The 25,474-nt window shown below is 42.7% G+C and overlaps 1 protein-coding gene across 2 annotated transcripts in view; it reads right to left on the reverse strand.

The window, feature by feature from the left end:
- Window positions 1–1,154: 1,154 nt before the first annotated feature.
- UROC1 (urocanate hydratase 1) overlaps window positions 1,155–25,474 on the reverse strand; it is a 54,745-nt gene continuing 30,425 nt past the window's right edge. The window contains exons 13-20 of one of the 2 annotated variants that reach the window (XR_014560529.1): window positions 25,123–25,195; window positions 23,165–23,286; window positions 16,983–17,053; window positions 14,557–14,655; window positions 11,105–11,204; window positions 6,479–8,574; window positions 2,674–6,145; window positions 1,155–1,425 (exon numbers count right to left, since the gene is read on the reverse strand). Coding sequence is in view for 1 of the 2 variants with exons in the window: in XM_083723960.1 (XP_083580086.1) it covers window positions 1,285–1,425; window positions 2,674–2,773; window positions 8,493–8,574; window positions 11,105–11,204; window positions 14,557–14,655; window positions 16,983–17,053; window positions 23,165–23,286; window positions 25,123–25,195 (788 nt within the window). In the remaining variant the exon portion in view is untranslated. The remainder of the gene's footprint in view (window positions 1,426–2,673; window positions 6,146–6,478; window positions 8,575–11,104; window positions 11,205–14,556; window positions 14,656–16,982; window positions 17,054–23,164; window positions 23,287–25,122; window positions 25,196–25,474) is intronic. The other variant, XM_083723960.1, reaches the window with a different exon arrangement.

The raw sequence follows: 25,474 nt of genomic DNA on the forward strand, positions 1-25,474 counted from the left end.
TCTGGCATCTAGTCAGGAATGTTCTGAACGGAGAAGTAGCTTTTGTGACCTAAGAGATACAACTGTGAGCAATTTTTACATTGGATATATCACCACCGAGTGTGATTCATCACTGCAGCTCTGTCAGCCTGAAAAGATCTCGACCAGCAGCAGCCGAGGCCCATTCCTGCCTCCATTCCAGCTAGCAGCCACAACCCCATCACAGCTGTGGCATTGTGCAGGACCAAAAGGCACCAACTCTTCTGTAGGCCATTTGCAAACTGTGGTGCAAAATGGTGGCATGTTCTTTCCTTTTTTATGGCTGGAGATGAAGTTGCAGAGGAGATGAATGATGCTATGAGACAGGATGACAAGGAATGCGATGTGGTGGTGATGGTGAGTTCTCACATCCCTGATAGACAGATAGGGATATAAGCAAGGGGGTGGACAAACAGTAGAATTCAGGGGAGGTGAGTGAAGAATGGGTTGTGGGACAACTCTGATCCATCCATCCATAGTGCTTGGAAGGCAAATCATCCAGGCAAACAATTAAGTGAATGCTTCACCCTTGTTGTGTATATAAATTAGCTAAGGAATCGGGTATCCAAATCAACAAATACAGTAGTACCTCGGGTTAAGTACTTAATTCGTTCCGGAGGTCCGTACTTAACCTGAAACTGTTCTTAACCTGAAGCACCACTTTAGCTAATGGGGCCTCGCGCTGCTGGAGCACAATTTCTGTTCTTATCCCGAAGCAAAGTTCTTAACCTGAAGCACTCTTTCTAGGTTAGCGGAGTGTGTAACCTGAAGCGTCTGTAACCCGAGGTACCACTGTAAATGGATTTCCAATGGGGGCCCGTGTCAGACCCTCCTGAGCAGCTGAAGTGCTGACACACAGGCATAAATATTCTCATAATAACAATGCTGGATTTTGACCTGAAAAATGGGTTGCTTAAAAGAGCATTAGAAATGGAACATGTGTGTCCTTATTTCTTGTGCTTGGATTTCTAGACTGACAAACAACCATAGATGTTGACAATACAACTCATGCTGGATAGATTCTTTGGTTGGGAAGCATTCACTGTGATGTGATGGAAAGATGTCCATTACTGTTGAATATTAAGTACCATAGGTTGGAGTTTCCAAAAAATGAAAATAAAAAGGGTCCACTGTCCTGGAAGACAAACTCAAAGGCGTGTTTATTATGCCAACTTAACTAAGGCTTGTTGAAGACCAGAAGAGCATTGTTCAAAGCCTGTTGTTGTTATTATTTAAAAAAGGCAGAATAAAAAATTTAGTATAAGGTTAACAACTCAAGGCTTGTTCCAGGATATTGTCATCTACGACCTTATGTGGAAGAGTCACCTTCAGCTTCTTGTCTTTCTGCATGGCTTGGCAGATGGTTTCATATGCATTGTTGTTGCCGGACCAACAGCGTCTAGCAACCTGTCCATAGGAACAAAAGAAAATGGGTATAAATTAAGAAAAGAGTCATTTGTCTCTCGGCTATGTCAATCATAGGAGAACACTTCTAATCAAATGGTTCTCATTTTTAACAAATTTGATTTCTCAGTACAGTATCTAGCTCCTTCACCCCCTTGGCCAGGCATAGGCAAACTCGGCCCTCCAGATGTTTTGGGACTATTATTCCCATCATCCCTGACCACTGGTCCTGTTAGCTAGGGATCATGGGAGTTGTAGGCCACAAACATCTGGAGGGCCAAGTTTGCCTATGCCTGCCTTGGCTGTCCCTGCCCCCCTTTAAAGTAAACCTGGTATGTTTTAGTTCCAGTTACAAGATTATTGGCCAGCACTAACCACAGGCAGTCACAGTATCAACAGGGCGTTTCACAAGGTTCCCTCTGATGTAATGGAAATACTAAGGTGATCTGTAATATGTTCCATTTTAGATACAGGCATTTCTTGAGCAATCGCTGCTCGTTATATGGGGAGGTATTACACGGAGCTAAGCACTCCTAAAAACTGACTGAGTACAGTGATAAAGCCTTTCCCACATTTAAAGAGGCTAGGAAAACACTGTGCTTTGAGGGTTTGAAAATCAGATTTGAAGTGTTCAAATCTGAGGAAAGCGCCTGGAGGAATCCCGCAGTTATCGCGTAAGTTCAAGCTTTGTTTACAGGCTGCTGTTTTTATCATCTGCCTCTGATAAACGAGGCTTATTAAGAGTGTTCCTCAGTGGCTCAAGCCTAAAGATTAACTTCCTATACGACATACCTACATCTCTTTCAGCAGTGATAAAGGGAGTTACATGCAGAGCAAATCCCTTTTGAGTCCTGCATGATAAATTGACTATGTCCACTAAAGCAGGATGGTTTTCAGTTGCTCAAATCCCTCCTGCAAAATTAAAGACCCAGAATCCAAGACCCAGTAACACTGACCTGCCTCCACAAGAAAAAAACCTTCAGCTACTGGAGCTAAACTGGAGCCATATTCCTCACTGCACAGGACTAGGGCTGTTTTTTAGAACGTTGTACAGGACAAACTCCTGTAGACCTTACTAAAGCTGCAAGTGCTACATTTCATTAGAAAATAGCTAGCTGAGGAAATGACGCTTTGTGATTTCACATGAACTTACTAAGACATTTACGAAATTCTGTATTTTTCAATACATTTAAAAACAAACAAACACCCAAGCAATATTTCAGAATAAGCAGATCAAGCATATTGGCTTACTCCATTGGAAACATCCCAGCTTAGCATCATCTTCGCACGTTCTTCAGCATCTGCTGTGCCATCCAGGACAAGGCCAAATCCTCCGTTTATCACTTCTCCCCTTTAAAATGAATTTTTTTTTTTTAATCACTTTTTTGGAGTCGAATAAATCACATGCCAGCCACTACAATCAGACACACATTTGGGGGGAATGAAAGATACATATTAGACCTAAAACAGTGCTGTAAATGGGCACATTTAACTGATGGCAAATGGCCAGTTCAAGTAATGGACTCTGAGAATCCTGGTGCAGGATAAGGATTTTTGCCTTTTCCCACACTATGCCCAGCCAGCAAGATCAATTCTTATTAAAGTGCCGGTGCCAAGGGTTGAGCTTGCTGCGATTCTCCTGAGTACAAGATAGTCCAAACAAGTACTTGTTTAAACAAATAATGAAAATGCCTGCATGTCTGATGATTAAGTGGCTAAAGTTACTGGTTTTCTCAAAGGCCAGGCGATGGCTATTGAAGTTGATTACACTGCAGTGTGGAATTCAGTTGCTGTGGTGGCAATGACCACTTTGGAATATGAATAAAGACCTTGGAATAGGGTCCTAATGGAATTATAAGAAAGTATTCTTTCATTAATTATTTAATTAATAGGTTGGTTTTTTCCCCCAGTTCCTCCAGGCTTTGTTATTGGGGGATTTGTTTTCATGTTACCTTGCTGACAAGTCGTAAGAGCATGACATTTGCTCTTTGCAAGTGTCAATCTAGTCCGGTACAGTGGTAACTCAGTTTAAGAACAGCCCTGTTTACGAACTATTTGGTATAGGAACTCCGCAAAACCAGAAGTAGTGTTCTGGTTAGTGAACTTTACCTCAGTCTACAAAGGGAAGCCAAACGGTCAAAGGGCACCGGCGGCAGGAGGCCTCATTAGGGAAAGCGCACCTCGGTTTAAGAACGGCTTTGGTTTAAGAACGGACTTCCGGAATGGATTAAGTTCATAAACCGAGGTACCACTGCATTCTGCATCCAGACGCTCCTGAAGTTCACAAGTAAGGCGTGAAAGGGATGATCACTGCCTGTTCTTTACCCCAGGTAGCTGGTACTCAACGTCTACCTGGTACTTAAATGTATACCACACCATATCTGGATGTTCCTATTTTAGTTATCGTGGATAACGGGGACAAAGCAGAACTCAACAGACTCTATAACCTGTAACACATGCTGTAAATGTGGCTGAAGGCCTTCAAATGTTTTTAAAGCCGAGATGATAACAGATTAAACAGAGCAGAAGCTGATACTTCAAGGGTGCCTTCATATGTAGAGGCTGCAGCTGGGAAAAAAGTAATTAAAGACTGTGCTACTTTTCTTAGATGCCCAGGTGTGAGTCAAACACAGAAAACAGTTAGCTGAAAAGCTCTGTAAAATGCCACCCCACTGTTCATTAAAGAAAGTTTTAGACTACAACCACAATGAACTAGTTTCAACTCTATTTAACTGCTATATTTATTTAAAGGTATGCCTCCTTTTTAAAAAAGGGAACTTAGAAGGGAGACATAGTTCTACAATTCTGTGTTGAAAGAAGCCATGGCAGTTAAACCCATTTCCAAACATTCTAAATTTTTCTCCAGCTATGGCAACAAGTCAGAATTTGACCAAGGCTGAAGCCTAAGTTGTGTAAGCATTCTAAAATATATAAGTTTGTATCTAACAAAGTATCTAAGGAGCAGATTGACTTCCACTCAGCCAACAAAAGATTCTCTCCCTCTCCTCCCCTGCTTTTATCCTGTGCACACACACCCCACCACTGCTCTGGGGTCCCCCAACTCTCTGGAGCAGGTTTGGGGTGGGACGAGAGGGAGGTGAAATTCTACTCCAGAGGAAAACCTTAAAATACTGGATATACACTGAAATTGACAGAATGGATGACAAGGCAAACAAAGGAGTCTTGTTGCATTTTAAAGACTAAGAGATTCATTATGGCATGAGCTTCCACCATCAGATGCAATCCACAAAAGTGTTTGCTTGTCTTTTATTGGTGTTTAAGGTTCTACAAGAGTTTCCCCTATTTTTGTTGCAGTAGGCTAACATGGCTGGAAGATCTTAAAATGGATTAAAGTAGCCACACAGTGAACTGAGATTCAACTAATGTTGCCGGGGGGGGGGGGGGAATGTCTTCAGGGACCAAATCAGTATTGCCACAGAGGCCAGCATGATATGAGTAAAAAATAGATGTTCAGGCAATGCTGAGATTAAGCACCAATTTACAATGCTTTTCCAAGTGCTGTAGTTCCTCCACCGATCTCTGTGTGATGCCTGGTCAAAATCACTTTCTAAGTTTCTCATACTGGAGTCAAATCTAGAATTCTGCCATGCAGTTCAATAGCTAAGACAGTGAGGTCCAGGTTTGCCCCACTCCACATGCCTAAAAATGCTCATAAATTAAACTTACAACAAGTCATGTTTGTTAAGCTGAATTTTCCAACAAGTCTTCTCACTTTTATTGGAGAGCGCTTTGCCCTCATTAGTACTGGGTCATATATTCAAATAATTAAAGAAAGATGTGGCATTTTGACCTAAGCTACCTCCTATAATTTCCAGATGTCTCCATCCAAGGTGATCAAAGAACTTCAGGCCCCTCTTGCAATCAAGACATCACACTGTTGACTGTGTACTTCATTTGGTAAATTGCCTCTGTCTCTTTGTTGCTACAAGTCACTTTGGCCTCCTGCTAATAAATGGGCTTTCAGAACTGAGCTGCCTTAACAATGGCCAACCCTAATGTAACTCCCTATACGCTCCAGCTAATAGTAAAATGATTCCAATTCCTGTGAGTAAGTAATTAATGTTCAGCTCTGTTTAGGCGGCATGATTATCAGCCTATAAACAAAAATATCACTTCAGTCTCTGAAGGATGAATAAAAATTTGTGGAAAGGAAACTAAAACATGCATATTAGAAGTGGCTGATAAATCCATGTGTTTATCCATTGGTAAAAACACTGCAGTTCAGATCTGTCAGTTCTCTAGCCAGCAGTATTGACAATGGAATGCTCAGCCTCACAGACATAAGACAGCACACACATTTTATCATGAACTGATGAAAGATTGAAAAAAAGCATGTCTGAATGATGGAGTTTTCAAGGACCAGATGTATGGATCCAATGCAGCCAATCCCAGTGCTGGGCATGAACTAATCAGATTAATTCAGTGAATTAATTCAAAATTCTCTGACTCACACCTGAAAATACTTCCCATAATTCCCAGGTGAGTTGAACATGATTTTATTGTAGTTTGTATGGGTTTCATCACACATTGCTCTGCATCTGATTGTGGGCACTGCATTTTCCATTTTTACGTATCTGAAAAGTGATTTTGTTTCAGCTTAAAGATCATAATTGTTGGGGAAAACAAATAAAGCAATTCTTCACATTGTACTGTGTGTGAATGTTTTGATGTTCACTTAGTCTTATTAAAGGTAAAGGTACCCCTGCCCGTACAGGCCAGTCTTGACAGACTCTGGGGTTGTGCGCCCATCTCACTCAAGAGGCCAGGGGCCAGCGCTGTCCAGAGACACTTCCGGGTCACGTGGCCAACGTGACATCGCTGCTCTGGCGAGCCAGAGCCGCACACGGAAACGCCGTTTACCTTCCCGCTGGTAAGCGGTCCCTATTTATCTACTTGCACCCGAGGGTGCTTTTGAACTGCTAGGTTGGCAGGCGCTGGGACCGAGCAGCGGGAGCGCACCCCGCCGCAGGGATTCGAACCGCCGACCTTTCGATCGGCAAGTCCTAGGCGCTGAGGCTTTAACCCACAGCGCCACCTTCAGCAGAGCAGCTTGTAAAATTTTTGAAGGCTGAAAAAATTGTGAGAACCACATGAATGCATTGTGTCTTGAACTGTAATGGAATTGGCTCCATTTTGGAGGGGTTGAACTTGAACTGGTACTAATCCCTTTTAAAAAATGAACTTTCCGAGCACTCTGCAGTCCCCACCAACCTCAAACTTCAGATCACCTTGATTCCTTCTTATGGGCAATGCAGACAGCCACCATGGAGGGTGAAGTATTATCACTAGGGCTTTTTTACCCTTCCTATTTAGTGCAAAGTAGCCAATGGAAAGTATGAGCTTAAATTGCATATTTACCTCATTGAAATCAGACTCTGTTATCTTTTGACTGGGTCAGAATTACATGTTAGGAGAAACACAAGAGGGCAGAAGTCTCATTGTACAGGTGGAAGTCCTTGTGCTAAGAGGCCAACTTCATTGGATACAACCCACAGAAAGGTGCCTGATTCTTGCCCTGATTCTGAATAAGGTAATTGGTCCATCTAGCTCAGTATAGTCTGGACCAGAGGCGTAGGAAGGGTTGTGTGGTTCGCCCTGGGTGTCATGACTGAGGGGGGGTGACAAAATGGCAGGCTAGTGGGTGGCACATCTTGCGCGGGCATATGTTCCACCACTGGTATGGAGCAGGGATTGGGGAATCTATGTCACTTCAGATGTTGAACTACAACTTGCACAACAACCCATTACCATTCCAGGAAGCTAGCTGTACTAGCTGAATATAGACCGTGTGGTTCCTGTGATCATTTATATCTGCCAGCACGACAGGAACCAGGATAGCAGAATAGGTGAAAACCTCAATGGACAAGCGCTGCGAGGTTGAGGCAAAGGAAAAGAGCAGGGACTGTTGTGCCTAACTAAGAGCTTGGGGAGGATATCATGCTCTAAGAAATCTTCCAGGTTCAGTGCGCACAGAAAAAAAGGTTTAATTTGCTCCTTAAAAAAGAAAGAAACAAAGCTAAAACTAATTGGAGTGAGAGCGGAGGAAAAAGCAGACTGGCACCTGACCTGTTTTGTATCAGCGATCCCTTGCTGCATTTTAGCATATGGACATGTTATATTGGGGTCCAAAGGTCACAGGTTTAAATGCAGCTTGCGGGGAATCGAAATGCATCTCATCCACTGGCACCCTGAAGAACTAGGCAAGTTAATATGGTGTTGGAAGTAAGTTCTATTTAGAAAGAAAGCGAGCGAGAGAGAAAACCTCAAAACTACCATAATAGTAGTCAGTTTTCCACTGAATGCAGTGGTCACTGTCTTAACATCTGGGACTTTTTTAAAGATCTGGGAATGAATTAGAAGAGAATCTTGCAATATTAGTCAATAAAAAGAAACCTCAAACTCCAGCAGAGTCTACTTAAACCATTCGTATCCTGGTTTTGCACTCTGAAGGCAGCTAATACTGTAAATTCATTCAAAGGCAGCCCACAATAATGGGCTGTGCTGAATGAATCCCACTGGAGCTATATAAAAGCACAACTGTTCCTCAGTTTTCATTAACTTGCATAGAGATTGTGTGGGGCACCTTGATGTGTTTCTAAAGCACAGATGGAGAGCCTGTGGTGCTCTGCATGTTCCTGGACTTCCATCCCCCACTATCCCTGACTACTGGCTATTGCTGGTTAAGGGAGTTGGAACCCCACAACATCTGGAGGGCCACAGGTTCCCCTTCGCTGTTTTAAAGTCTTTCCAGAGGAGTAACTACAGTAGGCTGCTTCAGCAAAAACAACAAAGTGTGGCACTTTAATCTGTCACGGCATAAGCTTTCATGAGTCCACATCAGACTGTCATCAACAAAAGCTTACGCCACACTACCCTTTGTCATTTATAAAGTTTGAAACAGAAGCAATAGAGACTCCCATGAAGGCATGGCCTTCAGCAGCTCAATCCTGTTCCCCTATAACCATTGCTGTTTTTTGCTGCAGCCGCATGGCACTTCCTTTACTCAGGAAACGACGTCTCCCTTCCTTTTGAAGACAAATTCTCCTTACCAGCCAACGCCACCACCATTGTGCAAGGCAACCCAGGTGGCTCCTCTGAATGAGTCTCCCACAAAATTCTGAACAGCCATATCTGTGGAGTGAGAAAGCAGATGCATTATCGAAGCATGGGGATTCTTAGGTTAATGTGGGGGAAAGCGCATAATAGACTTGCAGCTGTGAACCCAAAGCTTTCCTTTCTTTCTTCATTGCATTGGCTGTTTCCATTCCAGATACCACATTGCCCTAACATTGTTGCCAGAGGGCGAAAGCAAATGCGATGGTAGCAGATCTGTGTGGCAAACTTGAGATTGCTGCCAGATGCCATAGCAATTTAAAGCACAGCCAGTGCTAATTCCGGAACTCAAGACATCCTTAGTGAGTCACCTGAACTACAGTGGTACCTCTGGTTACATACTTAATTTGTTCCGGAGGTCTGTACTTAACCTGAAACTGTTCTTAACCTGAAGAAACCACTTTAGCTAATGGGGCCTCCTGCTGCCGCCGCGCCACCGGAGCACAATTTCTGTTCTCATCCTGAAGCAAAGTTCTTAACCCGAGGTACTATTTCTGGGTTAGCAGAGTCTGTAACCTGAAGCATATGTAACCTGAGGTACCACTGTATGAGGAATAGGCCTGACCAGGGCAGGCAGCCCAAGGAGTGTCTGCTTTTGCTTCTCCTCCTTATGAGCATCACTATGCTGGCTCATGACCTGTCCTTTCCTCAGACAGGTGATCAGGCAGGCAGCGCCAGCCAGCATGACTAATGGTCAGGGATTATGAGAGCTGAAGTCTAGCAACATCTAGGAGGTAACAGACTCCCCAACCCAGGCATAACAGAACACAATCTGTTCCATAGCCTGTTGAAATCCTTGGAAAGATCACGTCTCTGAAGGCCTTTCCTTGAGAATGGATAGATTGTGATAGATTGTAGGCATTGCTGATGCATTTTAGTATGTCTCTGAGTTATTCAGTTTGGGGCAGGCTGGATGTTTCTCGTTTAATTTAACTGGCTTCAAGTAAGTATGTTTACAGTGGCTGTAAATTGCCTTGGGAGGGCTTTTGCCCTGAAAGGCTGCCTTTAAATAAAAATACAATCCTTTAAATAAAAAATATAAATGCATTTTCTCATGTTATGTGTACTTATAAAACTGATAAACACTTCTTAAGTAACTTCAGCTTATCTGAAATTCAACCATATAAAAATGGAATGTTATTATTTACAAGCAAATTCCTCGTCCTGGAAAATATCTAAGGGCGTTTCCAGAATGTTGTTTTTGGGGGATGGAGGGTGAGATTCAACCACACACTAGCAAATATAGGCTGCACAATTAAAGTTGATTTTGTGGTCTTGCACAAACATTCCCAATAAGGGAACTGATGGGGAAATGCACTGAAAAAGGTGAGATAATGCAACATCCCCACAAATAAGACTGAATGTTCAACAAACAGGTGGTGTCATCTAAGCTTCTCACAAACTTTGTGCAAACAAATCAGGAAGAATGTGCAATAAACAGGTCAGCCGGGGCAACTGAAGGCATTACACAGATGTCTGCAAACATGACATGCATGCTGGCAACATCAGCCCTGCCATGTGGGAACTCCTTGCAGACGACCACAGTGCTTGGAGATAGGCAGTCAAGGCGTGGACCCATAGCAGTAACCAGAGGAGAAATGACTGCTGGGAGGAGCGCAGAGAAAAGAAACACCATGGCGCATTTGGACACTTTCATCTGCCTCAGCTGCAACAAAACATATCTCTCCAGTATCGGTCTCTACAGCCACATCAAGCACTGTAACCCTCCAATGGTTTGGCTTCACCCCTGAAAGTGCACTCCACCGTGGTCTCCCAAGACAGACAGATGCCAACCATTAAATGTGCAGAATCTTGGGAAGAAGGAGAATTTCCACAGTGATTTAATCGTCGGCCTTTCTTCCCCTTCCCTCCACTAGGCAGGGTATCTGCATTTTTATGTTTTGAACTGCCACAAATTTATTCATTGAACTGACACCTGACATTTTGTTTAACTTCTAGTAGCTCTGTCTATCAGATGCTGGGTCTTGGTTAGCTGGGTAGAGATGGGAATACCAGCAGGTTCAGCTTGTCATTCAGGGGCGAGAATAGCTGTAGATTCTGAAATTCTCTCTTTTATTCAGGGATGGGCATTTTGTCCTTCTTTGAATTAGCTCCCTGTGTATTGATGGGGTAATGACCATTTGCATTATAAATAGTTAGAATATAATGTTTACACTATCCTGGTCTATGTGTTTAAGTTGTGCACTCAAGTTCTGTACTCTAGCTGCAAAGGATGTGCTATTTTTACAACTCCTTTTTTAAATCACCCTGTGCGTGCTTATGCCATCTCTGCCTACTTACTGCCTCGGAAAAAGTAGGATATTCCCGATGGAAGTTCAGACAACCATAACCTAGTTAACCTTCCAAGCCAAGGATGATTCAGGATCTCCCTCACCCCCTATTTTGACATCAGTGAATTGTGGGCAACCTGTGTAGCAAGAAATCTTACCTACCAGACTAAAATTCTCTATGCTATTCAGCAAAATTATTTTTCGCATCTTAATCAATTCTGATCACTCAAAAGAGACTATGCACCTATTCAGCTGACCTGCACAAAATGCTGATCCATCATAGATGTTCGACGTTTCTCTGTAAGGACTGTCTGTCCCACTTACATCATGGTGATCTCGACTAAGGACAACTGGTGCCTGCAATATAAAATAAAAGCTGAGGAGAGAGCATCAGTTGACAAATGTACACTAAACCAAACTATGGCATAGCACCCGGTAACATGGCAGCAGAAAGACCAGGGAAGGAGTGAAGCAGCTGCCATTTTTTCTCTGTGTCCCCCCACACTTGCTTGTTAGCTATGGTTTGGCTTATTGTTATGTATGAACCGGGCCACACTTGGTGCAGGATTTAGGGTGACTTTGTAACACTGGGAGCCAGCAGAGTCCCACCCAGACCAGAACACCCATCAGCTCCAACCAGCATGGTCAATGGTCAAGGATGATGGTACATGCAGTCCAACAACATCTGAAGGGCACTATGTTTGAAGTCCCTAATTATATGTTTGTTTGTGGCAGCTTCCAGAAATGGCCATGGGGTGGCTTTCCCTGGATATCTTTACATATGGTTCCCCAAATGCACAACTCTGTCAGACTCCATTTTAAATACAGATCTGACTGCATGAAGAACATACACAGAAAAGCTTTGCCATGAAAAAAAGAGACTGGGAAGTGTGATCACAAAATCCACCCTTTTAGATTCCAAAAATGCTTGCTCTAAAAGAAGGCCCATTGAGTTCAATGGGGCTTGCTCCTAGTTAAGTTGGCATAGGGTTTCAAACCTAAATCACTCCCAGAATTTCCTATTGCCATCTGGCATGGCTCTCTAATGGGATGGGTCAGAAATGACAGACCTGGTGAGGAGAACGAATTTTTGTTTCTGATCTTCTGGCAAGATTAAAGGATTATCTTCATCCTCAATCCCTGCTGTAAATTATTTTAGTATGGAGACCAGTCCAGATGGAGGTACCAGCTGACATCTTCTCAGGGAAAGACTTTAGCAGTGAGTGCTTGTGTTTGATAAAAAGCTTAAACTTATTGAAGTGGAAAGATATGGAGCATGGCCCTGTTTTAGGCTGCTAGCAAATTATGTGGTCTGCTTGTAGTGCACTTATAAAGATGGAAACCATGACATTAGATCATGCAGAGAGAGAGAGAGAGAGAGAGATGATAGATCGGCATGAGGGTTTGACCTACGTTTTTCATTTATAGTCATTCTTGATTGATAAAAGTATCTTATATTAATGGGTTGTTCTGGAGAAAGATCCTGGGGTCCAATACTGGAAGCTGATATGCACGGTTATTTCCTATTGTATGCCTCCTGGACAGAAAATATACTTTAGCCACATTTCTCTGTCATGAATCGTTGTACTGAAATAAATAGGAAGGAATATCTGTGAAAACCACTGGTCATTCCTAACAGGTTTTTAAAAAGGAGTTGGGTTCAGAAATAAATTTTTAAAACCCCACATTTTATACAAAACCTTATCATGCCATGTGGTTAGTGTTAGAGCCAACTTCATTTCTGTGGGAATGTTCAGGGAGGCAGGAGAGGATATATATTGTTAAATTACTGTATATCCTTCCCAACTTGTGTTAACAAGTTCTACAATTTAACAGAGTAACATTCCCCTTTTTAAACTCGTACAGCAGATAATGTCTTTGCCAGGCTTGTTTAAGCCTCTAAAATAAGTTTCTTGGTAATTCCCCCTTATCCCCTCATAAAAAGATTAGACACAACACAGTCTTGTATAAAATTACCGTATTTTTCCCTCTATAACACGCAGATTTTTTTCTCCTAAAAAGGAAGGGGAAATGTCTGTGCGTGTTATAGAGCGAATGTGTGGTCCCTGGAGCCGAAAAATCAGGCAAATCTCAAATCGCCAGGCAAAAATCAAGTCTCGGCGCTTCACTGAGAAGGGAAAACTGAAAAGAGGAAGCGGCTGCTTTCCTGCATTCTGCCTCAGGGTCTTACTGCCCACCTGCCTCTGTTTCGTTGCTGTGTTTGCTGAAACGGAACAAAGAGCAGGGAAAGCCCCTCCCCTCCAGGCAAGCTCAGTTGCTGCTGGGGGAGAGAGAGGGGGGGGAAGGGAGAGAGAGAGGGGGAAGGGGGAGGGAGAGAGAGAGGGGGGAGGGAGAGAGAGAGAGGAGGAGGGAGGGAGGGAGGGAGAGAGAGAGAGAGAGAGAGAGAGAGAGAGAGAGAGAGAGAGAGAGAGATATGGCTGGCTGGCTGGCTGGCTTGGGTGGGGAAAAACTTTTGCCTTTCTTTTCTCCAACCCGTTAAATCCCTCTCCTGCATTCTTAGCCAGCTGCTTCTCTGCACACCCCTCTAATATCCCTTCTTTGTTTTTCCTTCGCTCCCCACTTAAAATGTGGTTACAAAGCATAGATCCTCAGGATCTTTGCATTGGGTCACCCCAAATTCACCATCAGATCACATAGCATGTCCATGGCTATATCTTGCACCAAAAAAATCATGCACCCACTGTTGCCTAGGGTCACAGTGGTGCAAAAACGTGGATACAAAGCACGGATCCACATGGATCCTCAGGATCTTTGCATTGGGTCACCCCAAATTCACCATCAGATCACATAGCATGTCCATGGCTACATCTTGCACCAAAAAAATCACGCACCCACTGTTGCCTGGGGCTGCAATGGTGCAAAAATGTGGTTACAAAGCATGGATCCACAGGGATTCTCAGGATTTTGGCATTGTGTCACCCCAAATTCACCATCAGATCACATGTCTGTGGCCACAGCATGAAGCCCAAAAATGATACATCCACTGTTTCATTCAGAATGTTTTTTCCCTTGTTTTCCTCCTCTAAAAACAATGTGCGTGTTATGGTCAGGTGCGTGTTATAGAGCGAAAAATATGGTATATAAAATAGTTTACTCACATTCTGTTCACAAATGGATCCCAGAAGGCAAATTTAGGTTACAAAATATATACACCTGGAATCTATCCCATAAGAAGATAGTTCTTTTGTCCTCTCTTGGAAGCCAAGAGAGCATCTCAGACTAAGCAGATGTTGCTTCTTTGAGGAATGGAGTCAGAGAGGGATATGGCTGCCTCCGCTGAGGTATTTTGTTACCTGAATAGGTGAGGTCATGCCCACCTCTGGTCACATGTAGAGGAAGTCTGTCCCAGCCCAGGAGGAAACAGCAAGTTCTGACTGGCTGGTCCAGACACCCCCTTTTATGTCTACTCTAGGAATGTTGTATTTGACTGCTCTGTGTTTCACATCCCACAATTTCAACCCGATATTCTTCGTTATTCTGCTGCATATTCATTGGCTTCAGGTGGTTTGCATTTTTAAAGGAAATATCCTTGTCCCAATGTTTTACCTTATCCTGCCAATGTGGGTGATGTTCAACATGTATTTACTAGATAGCGGAACCATGTGGCTTTTTCCATCACAGGTTAATCTTGTATGCTAGAGGAAAAGAAGCAGGTCACACCAAAGTGATATATGCAAAGAGAATTTACCTTAATTTTTCCTTCGGCGATGCTTCGGTTAATAGCCAGTGCAATAGCAACACGACCCTTCTGATCTGAGTACAAAATTCTGGCTTGGGAACCCACAACCTAGAAAATAGAAATAATAGAAATATCTCCAATGCTCCAGATGTGAGCCAGTGACATTTCTTTTCCTCACAATACACATCTTCAATGATTATGTTATGATGATGCCATTAGGCTTGAAATAATCATCATCATCATCATCATCATCATCATCATCATCATCATCATCTGACTGGGTGGCCCTAGCCACTCTGGGTAGCTTCCAGCAAATTATAAAACCACAGCAAAACACCACACATTAAAAGCTTCCCTATACAGTACAGGGCTGCCTTCAGATGTCTATTAAAGAAGCCTTTTATTGTTTCTGGGTGCACAGTTGTGGTGCATGTGTGGCCCCAGCAACAGTTTATCTCGTTTGCAAATGTGCCTCCCAGGCTCCCAGAGTTTGGCAACACCTGGTTCATCCCAATCCTAGAGCTTTAGCAGTTAAGCTCTTCACATTTAGGTCATTTGTACTGACAGGGTGTCATTTGAAACATTTCTAATGTTGGACAAAAATAGCAGTGGGCAGTTTACCCATGCTTTGGGATTCATGCTTGGCTTTTGGTGCTGAAGGACTAATGCTCATCATAAGAATAAATCACACATTGGCTGCCTTGGACTGCTTGAAAGCACTTTTTCTTTAAAGGTCTGCCTGCCAGAAATGAAAATATTCCCTGAAAGTCCTGTTAGCTTGGAAATTTTCCAAAGCCCCTTCCAATTTACATGACCCAGTTAGTGCAGCAACTATGGCCTAGTTTTTGCTAAAGTAATAAATCTGTGTCTGAGCTGGGCTACTTCAGATTGCAGATGGGGCGCCTCAAATGTTTTAATGCTTCTCTGTTCAAAGGAAAATAGGTGTCAGGGACAAGGGTTCCAACTTTTCTCTGGTGCTTAGTTTTCTAAGAGCAGAGAATTTTCGTATAAAAAAGCAATCCATCATGAAAGGTCCGCCCTGCATGCATCACCTCAATGAGAACTAGTGACCTGAATAGAACTAGGCTGGATTCTGCATACAGCCAAGTTTGGAACCAGGGCTACTTAGATAATCCACCTCTGCAGGGTTCCAACCCAGATTTTGAGGTTCCACTGAGTCAGATATGTTTAATGGAGCAAAAATTAAAATCTGTTCTTGTTCGGGAGGTACATTTCCAGAATTTGGCAAGCCAACAAGAGGATATTCCTCTCTTTTCTGCGTCTTTTCTTTAACATAATGTATGTATGCTTAATTGGAAATAAAACCTGTAAACTGTTTTCAAATCTTACATCTTTGTAGTAAAAAAAATGCAAATTTAAAAAAATGAACTGCACCTCAATTTTAATCTCCCCCCCCCCAAAAAAAATTAGCAATTGTACTTGTCTACAAATTGTGATATTGCAAACATTAAAAACAACAACAATAAAAATACAAGCAATGGCTTGGACCCTAACTTGCCTTTGAAACAGAATTTGTGTTCATTGTATGGGACTTTCCTGCTCTCCCCCCCCCCCTTTCACAGCCCACTGTGATCCCAAAGATTTGATCCCATGGGTTGTTGTTGGTTCTTGGGAATGGTGTGGGAATGCAGCTTGGAGCAGCTGCATATGGAGGTGGACTTGGCAGAAATCGCACACACCCTTAAGTGAATTAGAGGTACAATTCTGGCCAATTTGTTTTTACTTTTTTTAAAGAGAGAGAGAGAGAGAGAGATGGATTGATTTATTTTTTTAGGAAAAGGTTTGTGTATTTCTTCATTTTGGACACATGCACAAAATCCATTCTATTCCAAAAACTGGGAGTGCTATTATTATTCAACTGGAATGGAACCAAAAGGAATGTCATAATTTCAGACGTTTCATGGAGCAGAACTGAGAGAATTAGTTTATTCCTCCTTGCAAGCCACATCATTGCTCAGCCCAATGATGGCAGCTTTGCAATGATGTGGCAAATGTGATTCAAAATGCAGAAGGCAGCATAGCCGCATGGCCATTTTATCACATGCTGTCTGATCTACTCAAGCCACAAATGAATGAGGAAAATGTGATAGTGTGAACTGGGATGCTCATGAATGCAGGCGTGTGAGACGCCTCTGTATCCAGAAGGTGATTAATTTTTTTTCAGAGGCCTGGAGGCCAAGGCAAATGTCACATACACATACTATAGCCCCACTCTGTCCCCCCCTGCCTATATGTAAATTGCTTTAGGAAGGTGCCAGTGAGATTCTGGCACTGAGAACACAGAGACAACCATTTACCAAGACAACAGTTTTAGGTTTTTGATTGGGCTCAGTCTTCCATATGCCCTTTAAAATGATGACACTGAATCTGAGCAGTGCACACAGTCATTCTTTTAGTTGGCAGGATCCACATACCAAATTGTGCCTCCTGGCTTCCTGGATCCAGCGGATGTTATCGGAGTATTGTTGCTTCACAGATGCAGTCACTGGACAAGAGGAGGGGAGAGGGGACAAAATGGCTCATAAAGTGAGTACATTGCAGCCTAAGCCATGTGGTAACTCCAGAGGCCAGCATGTAGATACACTATATAGAGAATAAGATACAGGGAATGAAAAAGGCATGAGCACCTTTAAGATGACAAGTTAAATAGGAATGGAGGGTGGATAAACGATTGATGATTGATTGATTGATTGCCACTAGGCTTGCACATAAACATGCACAGTCTAGAGGCAAAGGAAATAATTTACAGTGGTACCTCTGGTTACGAACTTAATTTGTTTCAGAGGTCCATTCTTAACCTGAAACCGTTCTTAACCTGAGGTACCACTTTAGCTAGTGGGGCCTCCAGCTGCCGCTGCGCCACCGCCACACGATTTCTGTTCTCATCCTGAGGTAAAGTACTTAACCCGGGGTACTACTTCTGGGTTAGTGGAGACTGTAACCTGAAGTGTTTGTAACCCGAGGTGTTTGTAACCTGAGGTACCACTGTACTTTATCTATTTAGCAAATAAACCACCCTTCATCACACTGTAATCCCAAAGCGGTTTCCAATAAAATAACAAAAGCAAGATAGCATGTTCATGACCAAATATAACCAACTGCCAGAGATAAATGTCAAATATGTGACCAATACTGAGGAAGCCTGCCCAGGCATGATCTCTTCCATGATGCTTGCAGTTCAACTGCAAGATCCTTTAATTAAGCGTTGAGGATTAATATGCCTGTCTTTTTAATAACCATGAATAAGACATCTGCTTCCTTAGGAGAATTATACTGCATTTTAAATTCCTTAGGGAACTATCCTGTAAAAGGGCAATGGGAGACTTGAATGAAAAAAATGTGTTTAATGGGCATTTGCAAAATATGACAGAACAAATACAAAAGGGAGTATTAATATATCTGAAAGGCTTTAGATCACCCTGGAAAACAAACATGGTAAATCTGGGGTGCAAAACAGCTCAAGGAACAAGCATGGACTGCCCACTTCTATTCTGTCCAAGTGCGGCAATTCATTCACCCTTCCTAGGTAGAATCACTGACCTTTCATTAGGTTGACTTTGAAAATCCTTCCTAAATTGCTGAATCTCACATTTAAAATAAAAAGGGGGGAAAGTTGCCTCTTTTCTCATGAAACCGATCCTTTATCAATTTACTTTGTTGCCTCTGCTGCTTGCTGATCTTTATTTAGGTTCCAGAAGATACTAAAAGTATGTTGTGATCTCAGCCACATTATTTGTGTCAGCAAGGAAACTGAATCCCTAGCCTCAGAGTTATTTTGTATTTTATTTTTACATCATCCAAGCCTCTCCAAATATACACAGGAAAGCACATTCTTCACATAAAACTGATAAAGACAATTTCACTCCCACGCCAGCCTTGATGCAGAGATGTCATCATTTCTCAGCAGATATTCTAATTTTTACAGAGTGTCACTTCAACGGAATAACCTTGGACATACTAATTGCAGGAAGCAACCATAATCACATTTGAGTGTGTGTGGTGCAAAACACCAGCATTAGACTTTATATATCGTATTTTTTGCTCTATAAGACTCACTTTTTCCCTCCTAAAAAGTAAGGGGAAATGTGTGTGTGTCTTATGGAGCGAATGCAGGCTGCCCAGCTATCCCAGAAGCCAGAACAGCAAGAGGGATTGCTGCTTTCACTGCATAGTGATCCCTCTTGCTGTTCTGGCTTCTGAGATTCAGAATATTTTTTTTCTTGTTTTCCTCCTCCAAAAACTAGGTGCGTCTTGTGGTCTGGTGCGTCTTATAGAGCGAAAAATACGGTAGGTTAAAGTATCCTGGGCATTATGTTTCACAGAAGCCTATTTACTTGTAGTAGCTATAGTTCTGAGGGTTGCCACAGACACCAAGAATTAGTCTAGTCCTTTCAATAGCACACCTGATGCTTCCATTGCTATTTATCTATTGACTGCCCTTAGCAGAGAGCTGGAAGTAACAGCTAACAAAAGGAGTGGTACTAGCACCAGCATCAATGCTGGTGAGAAAGATGGAACAGCTCTCCATGTACACATAAAAAATCACTGGAACTGACAGCTGATATAGCCACGCAGAGGCTTCTGTACACCTGAGGTGGGTGGGTTAACAAGTTTCTTAGCTGAAGATTGGTCTTGCTCCTCATATCTTTTCCTTCTGCTTCACATTGTGTGGTAGTCCTTCTTTCTGCTTCATAGCATGGTGTGGCATATAGCATCAAAGGCTATAAAGTTTAAGGGCTTGCTCACCGTGCATGAGAATCACTTGGCTACTCATCAGTTGCTCACAGCTGACTGTGAGGTAATTGACCTCACAGGAAAACTTTTCATTTGATGTGATTAGAGCATATCTAAAAGTTCTCCCTGTGGTGGCCTTTCTGCACATTCTATGAAAAATATATTAAATAGCAGTTTGCGACTGTTAAAGCCCCCTCTTTGGTTGCTTTCTGTCCTCACTATGCGAGGACCTTCCTTTGCAACAGGCATCTAACCTGCCAAGTCATTAGTGATAATCTCTCCTGAAATATCCAATACTTGAAGGGCTTTACCTGCTGTAACTACTTTATCTGCCTACAGGGTGCCAATGTGGTGCCCCCTAGATGGTTTTGAACTCCAGTTTGCATCAGAACCAGCTATTGTTATGGCCAATGATCAGGGATGATAGGAGATGTAGTTCAGCAGCATCTGGAAAAAGCACCATGTTGGTTACCCCTCGTCTATTAGTTTGCATTTTTAACTGATCATTTAAATGCTTCTTCTGTCATGTGGCAAACCACCTTGTGTGTCTTAAAGGAAAAAGCAAGGTAAAAACATTTTTTATAATAATAAATAAATAATGTGACAGGTTTCTGTCTCTACAGTTTTTGGCATTCCTTTTCAATTCTGCTTGATAAAATTAATTTTATTATTATTATTACTATTATTATTTAAAACAGAGGCAGCTTCGCTTCTTCAGAATGACAGTGTATGGCTAGGAGCCTGAATGTGGAATGTCCCAAATTCAAAGAATTGGAATTTTGTTTTGGTCATTATACTAATGATATGCACATTCCATAAGAGGAGTGTTTGAATGGCCCAACAAAGGAGCGACTGTAGCTATTAACCAGCCACTCAATGGCCAGCTTGATCTAAAGTTGCTGACTTGGTGCATCAAAAATGGATCCCATGAGGCCATGTTCTGTACCTATCTGTGGAAGACAAAGAGGCAATTCAAATGTCCATATGGAGAATATGGGTTGACAGGAGGAATTTGGTTCACAGTGAAGCCACTGTGTGTTTGCTTCACCACAGGCACAGTTTTTGCCACTCAGCTCACATTGACCACACCATAATCCCTCCACTTCTGGAACTTTTCCAAAAGAATGGTAAACATGGTTTGGGGTGCCAGCTAGGTCCGGGGTAAAGCAACCACACACTTCCCCATGTTAACAAACCCTGCAGAGATCCATTCAACTGGCTTTCTCAACCTTCCAATATGTCACTCTTGAAGATGAGGACTGTAGCTGAAGTTCTGCTTCTAGCTATAGCATAGCTGAACATAACAGAGCATTCAGTAATGAAGAGGTCAAAGGGGATTCCTAGAAAGGTTCATCTTATTAGACATCCACTCCACTGAAATTCAGTAGTTGTTTCTCTCTGAATTCCTCTGTCCATTGCTCTGCCAAGCACAACAACAAATTCAATAACTGAGATGCGACCTAATCTCCTTCAGTCAGCTGGATTTTTAAAATGTCTATATATATACACATATATACACACACAATTCTGATGGGCACTTTCTTGTGAGACACAGCCTTACAGCTTTATCTGGCATTAAAATAGTTTGGGTCTCTATCCCCCCTGAACAGTGGGAAAGTCAAGGCAGTCTTTCTAGGGTCGGATGCCATACCTTCCGGGAATATCTGCACTGTGAGAATGAGAGCGTTCCAGCTTGTCACTGTGTTTGTCATCACCCAATCACACAAAACAAGATAGTCTTTTGCAGGCCCCCTATAGTGCCATATGAGCAGGGGGTAGAGGTACCTTTGCAGAAGGACCGTAACTCAGTGGCAGAACATGCTCCTTGCATTCAAAAACTCTCAGGTTCAACCCCTAGCATCCCCAGGTATGAGCTAGGAAAGACTCTGTATGAAACCAGGTAGGGCTGGGTGATACCCCTGTCTGAAACTCTGGCACTATTGCCAGTTACTAGAAGTGAGAGCTGGACCATAAAGAAGGCTGATCGCCGAAGAATTGATGCTTTTGAATTATGGTGCTGGAGGAGACTCTTGAGAGTCCCACGGACTGCAAGAAGATCAAAGCTATCCATTCTGAAGGAAATCAGACCTGAGTGCTCACTGGAAGGACAGATCATGAAGCTGAGGCTCCAATACTTTGGCCACCTCATGAGAAGAGAAGACTCCCTGGAAAAAACCCTGATGTTGGGAAAGATGGAGGGCACAAGGAGAAGGGGACGACAGAGGACGAGATGGTTGGACAGTGTTCTCGAAGCTAGCAGCATGAGTTTGACCAAACTGCGGGAGGCAGTGGAAGACAGGAGTGCCTGGCGTTCTCTGGTCCATGGGGTCACGAAGAGTCAGACACGACTAAATGACTAAACAACAACAACAACAAGCCATATTGAACTAGTTGAACTATGGTCTGCCTTAGTATTGCAGCTTTCTATGTGTGTTATTAGGCAAAGGTGCTCTTTTTTAAATTCCAAAGTTTGGGGCTGTTGCCAGCAATGTGTTCACATCTACTCATTTCCTTAAAAATAAATAAATTAAAATCATATTTAAAGTATTGTAGTGGGGTTAGCAATATTGAGGGGCACATTTTCTCAGGTGTCAGGGGCTGTATGCTGGCAGAGGGCAGGACTAGAACTATATGTGGGTGGGTCTACACCTTCTCTCTCATCCTCTCTCATTCTCTCTCTCTGGCACTCCTTTTTCTCTTTCACTCCCTCCTTCATTCTACCAAACAGGTTGCTGGCAGAAGAACAGACCACTCTTGCCAGAAGTCTAAAACTATCCCTTGCAGAGGGATTTTGAAATTAGGACGAGGGCCACATTAAATCAGGCTGAGGGACACGTGCAGCCACTGGTTGTCCACTCCCATCTTACCGGAAGCCTTCAATCCTTTGCCAGCAAACCAGCCAAGAGATGTCAAGATCAGAAAGCCAAGTAATGAAGCCTTCATATGGCAAAACCGCTGTTCATTCCTTAAGCATGACAACATGAATTATTTTGCTTCCAGTGTGTCATCAGGTATAGGACCTCATTGTATGAAAATATTATATTTAATTCAGTCTGTCGTATCTGCGTCCCATCTTATTCCCCAAAAGCTCAGTTGCATAGATGGGGTGGTATTCAACTAAATAACTGAACTCATGCAAGGATTACCACTAGTGCAATTTCCTCCCCTCCTGCCCCTGTGCTTGCCATCTTCAGATCTTCCCTGGAGGGTTGGTGGAACCCCCAGAGAAGATTTAGGAGCCACACAGTGGTTGGGGGGGGGAGAACATTATATTGTGCAAATAGAAATCCTTGTGCTGATGGAGGATTAGTCTTAATGCTATGTTAAATACAACCTCTCATTTTACCCCAAATCTCCCACTCTGAGCCCTACACTCTGTCAGTCCCTCTGGCCTCCTCTTGATGTTTCTACTCAAGATTTACTTGGTTTTGTTGCCTGTAACAGAGGAAGGGGTTGCAGTTGTCAATGACCCTGCAAATACACATGGAAATGGCAAGAAGTTCCAATGGCTATAAAAGACATATGTGAACTCTGCTGTCAGAGGCAGCATGCCTTAGAACACCGGTTGCTGGGAATCCCAGATGGGGAGAGTGCCATTTTGCTCATGTCCTGCATGAGGGCTTCTCAAAGGCCTCTGGTTGGCCTCTGTGAGAACAGAGCGCTGGGCTGGATGTGTCCTTGGCCTGATCCAGCAGGGCACCTCTGACATTTCGTACCCAGAAGATGTGTCTGTCTGGGAAATTTACCTTGAAGTGGATAATAATTTGGTATTTATGGTCTTAGTTGCAAGACACAATAAACTGCAGGTAGGTTTATCCATATCCCAGATTCACCTTCCATACTAGAAAATGGGTCGTCTTACCTCCCTGAAGCACAGCTTTCTCAAGCACTGATGTTGCAATGAAGTCGGTGGTTGCCAAATCTTCTGGGTTGCCTGAGGTACAAACCCAACGGAATGGTCCAAATCCCAAAGAAAAAATGTCACTGGGAAGGGAATATGTTTCACGATTAGAAGATAGCTGAAATTCCTGCCATATTTATCCTGGCAGTTAGCAATGCTTTTCTTTCATTAACTGAAGATGAAAGAATTCCAGCTATTTTTAAAAAACACACTAATCCAAACACTAAGTTCTTCGGGCCATTATTTTTGAATTTCCACCAAGGCTTTACAGATGTAAGCTACTGTTTCTGTCTATGGGTATCACACCTGTCATAAGCACATTCTGATAGAAGAACAGGGAGGTTTAAGTGAAGAAGCAACCAGCTAATTTCTTCTACTCAGAGTAGACCCATTGAAATTACAGGCAACAACCATTTCCTGCAGGGCTTCTCTTCCTGGCCCCTGCATATGCAAAAGCACGCATAAGTGCATTTAGTCCCCATTTCACCCTCTTCCCAGTCCAAAAGGACCCACACACCTGCAATTATGCATCAGCTGGACACACCTAAAATGGTTGTCACCTGTAATGGACCTAGGTTAGTCATGTCCATTCATTTCAATGGGTAGAAGAACTCGGTTGGATACAACACATATTTTATTCTTCAACTACATTCATAGTTAGCAGCTAGGGTGGGTTTAGTAATTCCTGGTTTAGTAATGCAGCATGAAACCAGGAGCGCAGGAAAGGAGTGTGGAAAAGGCAGGGATTTCCCTTTGGAATGCCCTATAATTTACATTTAAGATGTGTTAGCTGGTCTATATTCTCTGGGGTGCAAAAAGAAAAAAGAAAAGTGGGGGAGTAAGTTCAGTCTTGGAACACACTGCGTTTTGTCTCTCAAGTGTTTCATCTCTCTTGCTCAATTCTCTCATTACAGTGGTACCTCGTGTTACAGATGCTTCAGGTTACAGAGGCTTCAGGTTACAGACTCTGCTAACCCAGAAATAGCACCTCAGGTGAAGAACTTTGCTTCAGGATGAGAACAGAAATCGTGCGGCGGCAGCATGGCAGCAGCAGGAGGCCTCATTAGCTAAAGTGGTAACTCAGGTTAAGAACAGTTTCAGGTTAAGAATGGACCTCCAGAATGAATTAAGTTCTTAACCCGAGGTACCACTATACTTTCCTCCAGCTTAGAATTTGTCTGATAAATCCCCACCAGCTCTCTATACATGTTCATATCCACATGACAGAGTGGCAAATGGGACGAGCTTCTCTATTCAAGGAGCTCACATTAGTGTTTAAAGCCCTATAGCAACTTAGGTCCCAAATATCTGAAAGACCATCTTCACTCCTACTGACGTTCTTGGGTGTTAAAGATCTGCAGAGAGGGTTTCTCTTGATAGTACCTTCACCCTCAAAAGTACAGGGAAGTAAAGCCCCCAAATTGTGGAAGACCCTTTTCACTGACATGTGTTTAGCATCTTCACTTAACAGTTTTCTCCATGTGCTGAAGATGCACTCTGGCCTTTGACAACTAAGGAATTTTGTTTTATGGGACCGACCTCTTTCGCTGAATTTATACTGTTCTGTTCTATCTGGAATGGTTTCAGTTAGTTTTTATAACTCTGGTGGTTTTATCTGTTTTCATTATTGTATATTCTGTTGTAATCTTCCCCGGAACTGTACGGTGAAGGGCAGCTAAGAAACCTTTTGTGAACTGCAGCTTTTAAGAACCCATCTTATAGCTTCTGGTCTACTGACACATTATTTAATCACAAAAGACAATTCAGTTTTTATGAATATACAGGAATGACAAAAAATGGTCCCAAACAGGAAAACTCCTTCAGTGTCTTTCTCCTTCTCTTCCTAATCCCCACCCAAAGTACAAGATTCAAGTCTTCTTTCTACATTGGTGTTCCACATTTTATTCTCTCCTACATACCCCATAATGTGTTGGACGTAAGAAGGGTATCGAAATTCAGCTTTGCTGGTACCTCTTTTCTCGATGTCAGCACCTTTGGAACAATTTAAATATAGGTTTCAATTTAAAGTGCTGGGTTTTTTTTTACCTTTAAAGCCCTACACAGTTGTTGTTATTATTATTGGATATGGAATTATGCTGCTTTGCATGTTGTGCTGGATATGACTGCAGAAAAATAGGATACAGTGGTACCTCGCAAGACGAAAAGAATCCATTCTGCGAGTCTCTTCGTCTAGCGGTTTTTTCGTCTTGCGAAGCAAGCCCATTGACGGCTTAGCAGCTTAGCGGATTAGCTTTTCGCGGCTTTTAGCGG

The sequence above is a fragment of the Podarcis gaigeae genome (genome assembly GCF_964106915.1).
Source record: "Podarcis gaigeae genome assembly, chromosome: 2".
Classification (NCBI taxonomy): Eukaryota; Metazoa; Chordata; class Lepidosauria; order Squamata; family Lacertidae; genus Podarcis; species Podarcis gaigeae.